At 37.8% G+C, this 13,317-nt stretch overlaps 1 protein-coding gene across 5 annotated transcripts in view; it reads left to right on the forward strand.

The window, feature by feature from the left end:
• The window catches only part of usp6nl (USP6 N-terminal like), a 239,895-nt gene that overhangs the window by 183,846 nt on the left and 42,732 nt on the right, over window positions 1-13,317 (forward strand). For all 5 annotated transcript variants that reach the window (XM_063072688.1, XM_063072690.1, XM_063072689.1 and 2 more), the window contains 4 exons: window positions 818-866; window positions 2,238-2,358; window positions 5,705-5,799; window positions 6,215-6,280. In XM_063072688.1, the coding sequence (XP_062928758.1) occupies window positions 818-866; window positions 2,238-2,358; window positions 5,705-5,799; window positions 6,215-6,280 (331 nt within the window). The remainder of the gene's footprint in view (window positions 1-817; window positions 867-2,237; window positions 2,359-5,704; window positions 5,800-6,214; window positions 6,281-13,317) is intronic.

The raw sequence follows: 13,317 nt of genomic DNA on the forward strand, positions 1-13,317 counted from the left end.
ACTTCCACTCATAATTTGATGTGGTAGGAATGATTGTGGCTATGTTTTGGTCTGTTGACTTTTTGCTGTTTTCCTGTCTATTTTGCGGTGGATGGCTCATCTAGTTTTATTCATGAGCTGATGAGAACCAGCCATGTTCTGAAGAGCCTGGAGTCATATATAAACCAGTAAAGTTAAAGACAGTCTATTTGCTGCTTAAAGGTGAAACTTGTGGAATTTTTATGATACTGTTGGAGTTTTGAAGTCACCATCACTGATGCTAGTGTTTTTAATTCAATGTTATTTAATTAACTAAATTTAAAACTCCCTAGTTGCCATGTTTAGATCTAGACTTTGGTTTCTGAATGCTTTAGTCCTGTCATCTGGAGGACTAATCCAGTATAAACTCCATATTAGTCAATCTAAAGTGGTTTTACTATTTAACATAATAGAATGCTTGTCATTTATGGTAATTGTTAAAACCACTAAGATTTTCCCATAAGACAGTTTTACTTTATGATCTTATTTACATTGCTCCCTTGTGTCATGTCATACAGGGCAGGCAATATCATCCCCTTGAGCTCAAAGCAAAATCATTCCTTTTTAATTTCATTGTTGAATACAGTAGTGAAGCATGTTGATCCTTTTGAATCCATCCATTACTGCCACTTTTCTTAACAGCTACTTCTGTGCATTGGAATATTTGCGTATCCAGACACTCTAAGCTCTTGCTCCCACCTTCATATTTTTAATGTTACTTGATTCAAAATATATTTATATATTAATTGTGACATCAGATGGAATTTTTACATTTCTGTGCCTTGACTCTCTTCTACAGGCAGCAAGCTTTATTCCATGTTTTAGCAGCTTATTCCATGTACAACACGGTATGTTTTTTGGGTTCATATTTTCATCCTAAAGTATTATACATAAATTTTCATAATGAATGTAATTATTTAGTTTTGCTTTCAAAATGCACACTTCCAGTAGTTGCACTTTTTCTGTCAAGTGATAGTTGCAGCTTTTGATTTTGAAATGAGATCTGGTAGAAAGCTGATAATTCATTGTGTGGAAATTGCTTAGATGAAGAAATTGTGGGATCTTTTTTCTAACTTTTCCCTATTCTTAGTGGGCTTATTTGTAGCAGGACAAAATCATTGTGTAAAAAAAGTTTATGTTAAAATACAGAAATCTTGAATTTAAGCAAGTCAGAAGCAATAATTTGATTTTTGAAGTAAGGGTGAGTTAGAATCTTTAGACCTTCAAAGTTTGTATTTCACCATATAACAAATGTTCTCTTAAAGTGTTCCAAAATGTTTTCTGTGCACTTAGTCCTAAAAGTGTGCTGTAACTGTTTAAGCTCCATATGTCCTTTGCCGCACAATTCTTAATTTACACTCAATAGCATGTGCTTATATTTCTTTCTCCCCATGGATTTATCATGGTTACCCTTAAATTGAGGTGTTGTTTTTACTTCCACTGCTCAGTGTTAGACATTCCAACTGGTCCACTGGGTGACTGTCTCTTGAATTCCCTGCTTTACGATTACATTTGTGAATCTGCTTTGAGGTTCCCTGCAGTTGAATTTTTTTTTGTTTGAATTTTCCCTGTCAAACACTTCCATCCCTCAGAACCTCTGCTTGTTTATCCTTGGCCTTCTTTTTCCAGAGAAAAGTTCTGCAACTTTTTTGGTCCTTATGGTAAGCATCCCAATTAATTGTATGACTGTTCTGATCTCTTTTTTTTGTGTGTTATTGCAATTGTGGAACACTGTTCCTCTTTTTTTTCTTCATTCCACAAAGATTTTTGTTTTGTAGTTTCTCTTTGCTTTCACGATTTTTTTCAATGTTACTCCAATTTAATCTCTGATAATTGCCTTATCACAGTATTTGCAAGTCAAGTGGTTTATGTTTAGGGAAAAGTAATTTTATTAAATGGTCGGTACATGTCCGGCTGTTCTGTTTACTCCCAAGTTTCACCACTATCTTTCTACACATCTTCCAGTTTTTGACAGCAACAGTTCTTGTGTTACATTTATACCACGACCATAGAAACAAAATTCACAGATTAGACATATGAAGAAGTTTGACAGGGACTGTCCTTTCATGTTTCTCCCTATTTCCTCATGTTTATCTAATATCTATTAACCAGTTTTATAAACAAAACTTTATAAATCATATACCCAACTTTGTTTCTCTAAAAAGAGTTGTGTCTGAATAACCTTGCAATTTCATTGTGTTCATTTTGTTGACTTGCAGGAAGTAGGTTATTGCCAGGGAATGAGTCAGATCACTGCACTGCTTCTTATGTATCTGAATGAGGAGGATGCCTTCTGGGCACTTGTTCGACTGCTGTCTGGTCCAAAACATAGCATGCATGGTGAGATTTTTTTTCCCCCAGATATTTCCATTAAAGTACAACACAAAACTTGTTGACTGTCAATGGAGGGATTGAATGACTTTATTTATTAATTTCATAGTTTATATCAGTTCTAATCAGAACCGTTGACTGGAACATAATCACCACAGCTTTTTGCTTGTCTAGGATTGGTAGGGCCCTTCAACTTGTTTGCCTTTATTCTGCATTCTGTTATTATTTTACTTTGATCTCAATACATTGATCTATATGATCTATACAGCTTTTCACTGTATATCAGTACTAGTGCCAATAAGGCTCCAATTATAATGATTCCATTGTCCTTCTCCCTCATTAACCAGCTTTCTTGTGCTTGGGTTTAGCATATCTTCTCTATCTGCCATATTGCCACTTGCAATGACTTTTTATCACCAAGTACATTCTATGCATACCCTCACAAGAGAATGAGAATTGAGGTCACTGAAACATACAAAGATGTACAGATGATGATTCCCTGGCTTGGGTGTCTAGAATCAGGAGTTAACAGTCTCAGTATTTCAGGACTAAGGTGACAACAAATTTCTTAATCCATACTGCAATACATGTTTGGAATTCTTTAGCCAACTAGACTATGGAAGCTCAGGCAAAGAGGGATAGAATTTTCAGTTATTAAAGGAATCAAATAATATACTTATGCAGGAAAGTGGTATCGCAGAAGAACAGTCATGATATTGGAAAGCAGTGCAGATAAAGGGCTGGGGGGGGGCGGGGAATAGACTACTCCTGTTCTTTGCACATGTCTGTTTTGCTTTTCAAAGGGGGTCCCTTCTGGGAAACTTCCTTGTGACAATTTTGTATTTATTAGTAATGAATGGCTGCTAAACTACAGGTCTTCTATTGTTGAGGCCTTCATTATTTATGTGACAGAAAACAACTTCTTTTAAATACTTGATTTTCAAAAAGCTTTTTACCAATTAAAATGTATAGGACTACATCATTATAGTAGTCAAGTTGCTTAAGAACTGCTACGACAACATACTATTGGAAAAGATGCTCTTTTATCCAGGATGTATAGAAATACACAAGTGAGTGAAACCAGGGTTACACTAAAGTGCTGGGGGTGAGCAAAGAACACAATTGAATGTAAAGGAATTATGATCTAGATTAATTTTCTGATGCTGAAACAGTAAATTGAACCACATTTTACATTACATTGGTTTAAGTAGCTAGTGAGGGATAAATGAGTGTAACTGTTGGGATGAGTGCCTTGAGACTAAAAGAAATGCAAGGTTGAATTTAGATTTAGTGGAGTTGCCAGATTAGCCTCGGAACTGGAATACTTACAACATACGTGGTCTTAAACAGAGCTAAAGCAGGCAGATGGTGGATAGCAATGAAATGCAAAGCACTTTCAGCTGACATAAAAGTGCGATAATGTTTGACATTATGCACATGGAGAGATGAAACTGCTATGGAAGAGTGCTTGGAGAATTAATTTTGTTGCAGAAAAATACACCTTTTTCTTCAATTGATTACAATCAATACCTGATAATTATCAGTATTAAATATTTAAACACATGACAGGCAAGGTCAGTGAATTTTGGGAACTGGCTTCATTATTGTGGTACTGCAATGCTTCAGACTTCACTTTTTCAAACAAATTGCTATATCATACAGCAAGATTGCTTAATTCCCCAAATCTCTGATAAACCAGCAATTTTCCTATGGATTTTGTACATGAGGATACTGAAAACTTGACAGAATAGGTTTTGATTGTGAAAAACGCTAATTCTAAGCATTTATTTTGTAAACCTGCATGATAACCAAAGCAAAGACTCCCCACCAGAAACTAAAGCAAAGTGTTCTACTTCAATTTATAAAGCTATTATAACAGTTACAGTTTATGTAGTTTCATTTTAATGACTAAATTATTTCTTAATAAATTGGAATATTTTCAGTCGTGTCCGTCAAGGGTGTTGCCAAAATGAACAGATTGGATAGCTCATCTCCCCAAGTTCACATCTATCCTATAAAATTTAATCTGAATCCCTAGATAAACTGACAGAACTTAAGTCTATTAAGTCTATTGCATGCATCACTTAATCACCATAGATTTATACATGCATGCCAACTTTTGATTTGCCGTGTTATGATTGGAACTATATTGTGTAGAGTGGAATTGAAAATGGAGGAGTTGAGTAAGTTAATGAGAAGTTATTCTTGTATTTCTGATACTTCAGTGTTATGAAACCATGACGCCAATCCAGAAGGCTGTAAGAAATTAAGACGGAACATTTCAATGGTGTATAAACTTACTTTGCCAGAACCACAGTTTCCTGAAATATTTTAATTATGTTTGATGGCCGATTCAAAGGGGTTCCTTTTGGGTGTTTAATAAATTAGTTCATGCTTTAGCGTTATCGGGGCAATAGTGATGATATGCATGCGTGTGCATGCATTAAGAAATTGCCACAAAACAAGAAGTTTCATGACACAGGTCAGTGATCTTAAACCTGGTTTTGATTCTGATAAACACAAGAGATTTCACAGATGCTGGAAATCTAGAGTAACGCAGAAAATTGTGAAGGAACTCAACAGGTCAGGCAGTATCTATGGAAAGGAACAAAGTCCATCAAGACTGATTCTGAAATGTTCTCTAAAATATTTTCAGAGCAGTATACGATTGTTGCAGATTAGCCATTTGATTTGACAGCTAATGTATAGCTAAGTGGAAACATAGGGCCGGACTGGTAAGTTCCACTAGGTCTATGGCCATAAGACATGGGAGCAGAATTAGACCATTCAGCCTATCGACCAACTACAGTCAATTTATAATAAGCAAATGTGAGATACTGGCTTATACATATTTAAGTACTGTGAATCTAGAAGTCCAATCTGCTGCTGGAATCCACTGCAGCAGTTTTACTCAGGTCACTTCAGTAGAGATCTTAGAGTTGTAGGAAAATGTGCAGAAGGTAACTTACAGTTGTATAAATTATATTGTTAGGATTGTTTTTCAAACTATGTTGGCAATTTTGTATCAAAAGTTACTTAATTGTTATTCTTGACTTATTAATTATAGATTTTGAATGCTTCTGCATATTGAGGATATTCAGAAGCATTATGGCCATTTACCAAATGTTCTGCTGGCAGTCTCATAGGTTGGTTGTTTTCTAACCACCTAAAATGGCAAGATTATATCAACGAATTCCCTCGCACGTGCAGAATCTTGTATTCCAGTTCACTTTTCAGCTAGCAAATTTAGCTTTAAAGATCCAATCCAGTTAGGTGTATAGCAATGAAATAGCAACTCGAGAAAGTTAAATATGCACTTAATTGAGTTTTTTTTTGCAAATAAATTATCCTTTAGGTTTCTTTGTGCCTGGCTTCCCAAAACTTTTGCGGTTTCAAGAACATCATGACCGGATTTTGAAGAAGTTTATGCCAAAGCTTAAACAACATTTGGTGAGTATCTTTATTCAGTTGTTAAATATTTTGGGGCATCATATTGGCTTGCAAGTGACTTCAGCATAGAACAGGAACATTAGATAGAAGCAAGTCTGGGATCATTGCATATTCACTAAATAATTCAATAGTGCATTCAATCTTGCCAAAGTTCCCAGCTCTTTCATTGTGAAACTGGTTCTTGGATCCTGTGCCAGACTGTATCATGAGCAGGATCTGACATCTGACTGATATCCATAGTAGTTGTAAGCCAAGGGAAAGGCAGTTTCTTTAATTATTCGTTTCACATTTTTAATTTATAACTTTTCTCATCAATTTTAAAAGATATTAATTATACACTTCAATGTTAATAGTTTTAAATGTCTCTAAATATCACTGACTTTTAACTATTAAAAGCTTTCTCTTTTATTTACAGGATGCACAGGATGTCTTTACATCTTTGTATACAATGAAATGGTTCTTCCAGTGTTTTCTGGACAGAGTAAGTTTAAAAAGCTAAACTGTAGGAAATAGGAATTTTTTAATGATTTATATAGAAGTTTGATGCGTCGATTACAGGATTTTAAATCTGGGAATCTTGCTATTTTTATGACCAGTAGCAGACTTGAAAATTGACTAAAACTGCAGGTCTGTATCAACTTGAATGATTTTCAATTCAAATAGTACTTTGTGTATTTGTAATATAACTCATCTTTGTTTAGTTATGTAAATTGCATACCTACAATAGGGCATTGCATTGACTTGTACTAACTTCTATTAAGCAGCAGATCTGGAACTAGTTTGAGTACTTTTTGGTTAAAAAATGGGAACATAGTCATAGAAAAGTACAGCACAGAAACAGGCCTTTTGGCCCATCTAGTCCATGCCAAAACCATTTAAACTGCCTACTCCCTTCAACCTGCACTGGGACCATAGCCCTCCATACCTATCATCCACTTTTCCTGGTAACTTCTTTGCAAAGCTCCGTAAGATTGATTAGACGTGACCTACCATGCACAAAGCCATGTTGACTATCTTTAATCAGCCTATGTATGTTATATCTGGTCCCTTAGAATACCTTTCAATACCTCCCTCACCTCCTCCAGTAAGCTCTACTGAAGGAGGCATTTTTCACCTCCCTCAGTTTAGTTTACCGGTCTGTAATTTCCTGGATTAATTTCAGAGCCTGAGGGAACACCTTGTGCAGCTCTGGGGATTTATCCACCCTAATTTGACTCAGGACAGCAAACATAACCTTCTCTGTAATTTGTATTGGGTCCATGAAGTTGATGCCACTTTGCCTCACTTCTGTAGACTCTGTCCATCTCCTGAGTAAATAAAGGTGCAAAACATTTAAGATCTCCTTCCATCATTATTTACCGAAGACCTCACATAATCTGTACGCACCAGCTGTGTGGTGAAAAAGGCCGAACAGCATCTCTTTCACCCCAGACGGTTGAGGAAGTTTGGTATGGGCCCCCAGATCGCATGAACTTCCGACAGGGGCACAATTGAGAGCATCCTTACTAGCTGCATCACTGCTTGGTATGGGAACTGTACCTCCCTTTATCGCAGGATTCTGCGGATAGCCCAGCGCATCTGTAGTCATGAACTTCCCATGATTCAGGACATTTACAAAGGCAGGTGTGTGAAAAGGGCCTCACAGGACAGCTTCTTCCACCAGGCCATCAGACTGATTAACTCGCGCTGATCTGAGTGTATTTCTATGTTACAGAGAATGTTCTATTTTTTTTATAAATTATTATAAATAACTGTGATTGCACATTGCACATTTAGGTGGAGACGTAACGTAAAGATTTTTACTCCTCATGTATGTGACAGATGTAAGAAATAAAGTCAGTTCAATATTTTGGCTCCACACATGGATTACCATTCTGACCAATTTTTCCGCTTTGCAATTCCTTGGCCCTCAACATATCTGTAGATTCCCTTGGGATTCTCCTTCACCTTCTCTGCTAGGGCAACCCCGTGCCTTCGTTTAGCCCTCCTGATTTCTTTCTTAAGTGTTCTCTTGCACTACTTATTGTCCGTAAGCACCTCATATGTTCCTACCTACCTATACCTGCTATGCACCTTTTTTTCTTCACCGGGGCTTCACTATCTCTTGAAAACAAGTTCCCTACACCTTTTACCTTTAGCTTTTATTCTGCCAGGCACATATAAGCTTTGCACTCTCAAAATTTTATTTTTGAAGGCCTCCCACTTTCTAAGTACACCTTTGCGAGAAAACAACTTGCAGCAATCTACACTTGCCAGATTCTTTCTGATACCATCAAAATTGGCCTTTCTCCAACTGGAATTTCAACCCACAGAACAGACCTATCTTTTTGCATATTTACTTTGAACCTAATGGCATTGTGATCATCACTAGATGCAAAGTGTTCCCCTATACAAACTTCTGTCACCTTTTTTTGAAGAGCAGTGGTTTCTTCTGTGTTGTCCTTCCATGAACACCATTCTTGTTAAGTGTTTTTCTTATGGTGGACACATGAATTTACCAAGTTCTGGAGATTCTAGGTCTTTTGCTGTTGCCCTTGGGCTCTTTTTCACCTCCTTCAGCATTGCACATTGTGCACTTTTGTGCACATTGTAATCTTTGCAGGACACACAGTCCTAGGGAAAGTAGCAACAGTACTGAATTTCCTTCATTTACAGACAATTTCTCTTACTGGTGAACATTCAAGTCTTTAGAAATGCTATTGTAGCCTTTTCCAGCTTCATCCATCTCTACAATTCTTTTTCTAAGGTTATTTTGATTGACACATGCTGCATATAAACTGATTTTTCTTGAGAAGAGCAGGCTCTGTCAGTAACCGTTGTGTGTCTTTTTCATAGGGCAGGGCACCTCTACAACCCACACTTCCAATCTCATCTCATTGATTGTGACATCTGAATCCAAATAACTTTTGTAGAAGGCATTACCCCAAGAGGTTCACATGCTTTTTCGAACCTCGATTGTGATTGTTTAAAATGGTGTACTCATTATTGTTAATGAGTTAATAGCACAATTGATTGTGTGTTATTAGATTAGGCAGGTTGTGTTTATCTATTATTGTGACTTGGATAAAGGTCAGACCACATTTTATGAGCAATTAATGCAGAAAACCAGGTAATTGCAAGGGGTTCACAAACATTTTTTTGCAACTGTATGTCACCACATACAACCCTGAGATTATTTTTCTTGCGGGCATACTCAGCAAATCTATTCAACAGGAACTGTAAACAGGATCAATGAAGCAGCAAGAGCAAAGAAGACAACAATGTTCAAATGCAAATGTAAATAAATAGTACTACCTTACGAGAGCATGAAAGAACACGATCAAGAGCCCTTAAAAGTGAGACCGTCGGTTATGGGAACACCAGAAATAGAATGAGCACAGTTATCCCCTTTTGTTCAAGAGCCTGATGGGTTGAGGGATAGTAACTGTTCTTGAACCTGGTGGTGCAGGTCCTGTGGCACTTGAATCTCCTTCCTGATGGCAACAGCAAGAAAAGAGCATGGCCTGGGTAGTGAGGATCTTTGATGATGGATGCTGCTTTTTTTTAATGACAGCGTTTCATGTAGTTGTGCTCAATGGTTGGGAGGGCTTTGCCCGTGATGCACTGGGTTGAATCCATGACTTGTTGTAGGATATTCTGCTCAAAGGCATTGGTGTTCTCATGCCAGGCCATAATGCAGCCAGTCAATACACTTTCCACCACACATCTATAGAAGTTTGCCTAAGGTTTTGATGTCATGCGGAATCTCTGCAGACTCCTAAGGAAGTAGAGGCGCTGTTGTGTTTTCTTTGCAGTTACATTTATATGATGGGTCCAGTACACATCCTCTGAGATAGTAACACCTAGGAATTTAAAGATACTGACCCTCCCCACCTCTGATTCTCCGATGAGGATTGGCTCATGGATCTGTGGATTCGCTTTCCTGAAGTCTACAATAAATTACTTGGCCTTACTGACATTGAGTGAGAGGTTGCTGTTAAGACACCACTTATCCAAATTTTCAATCTGCTGATTCATCATCACCTTTAATATAGTCCGCAACAGTGGTGTCATCAGCAAACTTGAATATGGTGTTGGAGCTGTACTTGGCCACACAGTCATAGGCATAAAGTTAGTAGAGCTAAGGGCTAAGCACACAGCCCAGAGCTGATAAAGATTGTGGAGGAGATCTTTTTGCAAATCCGAACTGACTGGGGTCTGCAAGTGAAAAAAATTTAGGATCCAATTGCACAAAGGGGTATTGAGGCCCATGTCTTGGAGTTTAATGATTAATTTTGAGGGGATGATGGTATTAAATGTTGAGCTGTAATCGATAAACAGCATCTTTGATGTCCAGATGTTCCAAGGTTGTGTGAAGAGCCAATAGGATGGCATCTGCTGAGGATCTATTGCTCCAGTAGGCAAATTGGAGTGGATCCAAGTTGCCACTCAGACAGGAACTGATATCTTTCATCACCAGCCTCTCAAAGCACTTCATCGCTGTGGATTTAAGTGCAACTGGGCAATAGTCATTTAGGCAGGATACAAGGTTGCACTTGGTGACTCTGCGATCTGTCTCGGAGGCCAATGTTAGGCTGTCTTGAAGGAGGGTGAACCCTCGCTAGGTGGCAGGCCACGATGGAGTACCTGGTAAGGTTCTGAAAACTTGTGCCAACCAACTGGCGAGAGTATTCAAGGACATTTTCGATCTCTCACTGCTGCAGTCTGAAGTGCCCGCCTGCTTCAAAAAGGCAACAATTATACCAGTGCCTAAGAAGAGTAGTGAGCTGCCTTAATGACTATTGCTCAGTCGTACTCACATCTACGGTGATGAAATGCTTTGAGAGGTTGGTCATGGCTAGACTCCGTGTCAGAGACCTGACCGCTGTGACTTTCCTCTAATCGGTCCAAAATAGTATTCCGGTGGTGAGGGGGATGGCCACAGGGTTAGTCTGCTCTTGCTGTTTAACCCCTTTCCCCTTCCTGACTGTCACCCAATTTCCTGTGTCCTGCACCTTGGGTGTAACTATCTGTATATACAGTTGAAGTCAGAAGTTTACGTACACCTTAGCCAGATACATTTAAACTCAGTTTTTCACAATTCCTGACATTTAATCCTAGAAAACATTCCCTGTCTTGGGTCAGTTAGGATCACTACTTTATTTTAAGAATGTGAAATGTCAGAATAATAGTAGAGAGAATGATTTATTTCAGCTTTTATTTCTTTCATCACATTCCCAGTGGGTTAGAAGTTTACATACACTTTGTTAGTATTTTGTAGTATTGCCTTTAAATTATTTAACTTGGGTCAAACGTTTTGGGTAGCCTTCCACAAGCTTCTCACAATAAGTTGCTGCAATTTTTTTCCATTCCTCCAGACAAAACTGGTGTAACTGAGTCAGGTTTGAAGGCCTCCTTGCTCACACATGCTTTTTCAGTTCTACCCACAAATTTTCTATCAGGTTGAGGTCAGGGCTTTGTGATGGCCACTCCAATACCTTGACTTCGTTGTCCTTAAGCAATTTTGTCACAACTTTGGAGGTATGCTCGGGGTCATTGTCCATTTGGAAGACCCATTTGCAACCGAGCTTTAACTTCCTGGCTGATATCTTGAGATGTTGCTTCAATATAGCCACATAATTTTCCTTCCTCATGATGCCATCTATTTTGTGAAGTGCACCAGTCCCTCCTGTAGCAAAGCACCCCCACATCATGATGCTGCTACCCCCATGCTTCACGGTTGGATGGTGTTCTTTGGCTTGCAAGCCTCACCCTTTTTCCTCCAAACATTACGATGGTCATTGTGCCCAAGCAGTTCAATTTTTGTTTCATCAGACCAGAGAACATTTCTCCAAAAAGTAAGATCTTTGTCCCCATGTGCACTTGCAAACTGTAGTCTGTTTTTTTTTATGGCGGTTTTGGAGCAGTGGCTTCTTCCTTGCTGAGCAGCCTTTCAGGTTATTTTGATATAGGACTCGTTTTACTGTGGATATAGTTACTTGTCTACCTGTTTTCTCCAGCATCTTCACAAGGTCCTTTGCTGTTGTTCTGGGATTGATCTGCACTTTTCGAGCCAAAGTACGTTCATCTCTAGGAGACAGAATGCATCTCCTTCCTGAGAGGAATGATGGTTGTGTGGTCCCATGATGTTTATACTTGCGTACTATTTGTACAGATGAACGTGGTACCTTCAGGCGTTTGAAAATTGCTCCCAAGGATGAACCAGACTTGTGGAGGTCCACAATTTTTTTTCCTGAGATCTTGGCTGATTTCTTTTGATTTTGTTTGTAAACTTCTGACCCACTGGAATTGTGATATAGTCAATTAAAAGTGAAATAATCTGTCTGTAAACAATTGTTGGAAAAATTACTCGTGTCATGCACAAAGTAGATGTCCTCAACGTCTTGCCAAAACTATAGTTTGCTAATATGAAATCTGTGGAGTGGTTAAACAATAAGTTTTAATGACTTCAACCTAAGTGTATGTCAACTTCTGACTTCAACTGTATGTCCTATCTTTCACCCTCTCAGTCTCCCGAATGATCCAGAGTTATAGTCTCTGATGAATGCTTCTGTGTTCATTGTTCTAGCACCGTATCCCATGATATTCTTCCATTAATTCAATCTGGCTGCAGCGTGTTTTTTTTTATCACAGTCTACCTTATTCTTAGAAAGCAATGACTGTCAAATAGTTGCCGAACTTTGGCAAATGAGGAAAGGTCCAGTCAAGCATTTTTCATCCAACGTCAAGTTTGTCACATTTTCCAACAGATGCTTATGGATAGCAGTCAAGCAGAAATTTTGGTCCGTTTAATTTTAATTCACAAATGAAAATTGTAAAGTATTTTAATCACTGTACATTATTAACTAGCAAAGATAATTTATGATTTGCATTTTGTACCTCCTCTGGAACTTTTATATGCTGTAGTTTCAGAATCCAGCTTGGCAGCTTCAATTTGATTGCTTTCTACAGGCTTCTTTTCATATCGGGTTAGCTTAGACTGGGGCTCCAATCCAGTAAGAAGATACTTTCAGATTGCAGTTTCAGGTAGCAGAATTCAACTTGGTTTTGAAGATTTCACTTTGAGGAAATAGTCTTGGTTCTGAAGGTTAGTAAATTTTCATAGAAATAAATAAAATTAGTGAGAGCATAAAGAAAATAAGGAAAATGTTAAAAATTTCACTAATCAGAATGCATGAAGTTAATGAAGTGGTAATAGGCATGAGTAAATAAGTCTATTTTAAGTTAATTACAATGAAAACATGGGCAAAGCAATTGTACGTGCATCACGGGAATGGGAATAAAATAGTCCCAAAAATGTAAAGGAAAATGCATTTTAAATTTTCCTTTACATTTTCCTTAAAATCTGTTTAAAATAGATTTTATTTTCCATCAAAGTATTCCTTTGCATTTTAACTGCCTGATTTAGAAAAACTTTTCTAATGATGGCTGCTAACTTTTTGTAATTTGATCAGTGTTTCAAATAATGGGATTGTGTCTTGTTTAAGCAGCAGGGTTTGTGTTCAAATTAGTTTCTTG

Source organism: Mobula hypostoma, chromosome 20 (assembly GCF_963921235.1).
Source record: "Mobula hypostoma chromosome 20, sMobHyp1.1, whole genome shotgun sequence".
NCBI lineage: Eukaryota > Metazoa > Chordata > Chondrichthyes > Myliobatiformes > Myliobatidae > Mobula > Mobula hypostoma.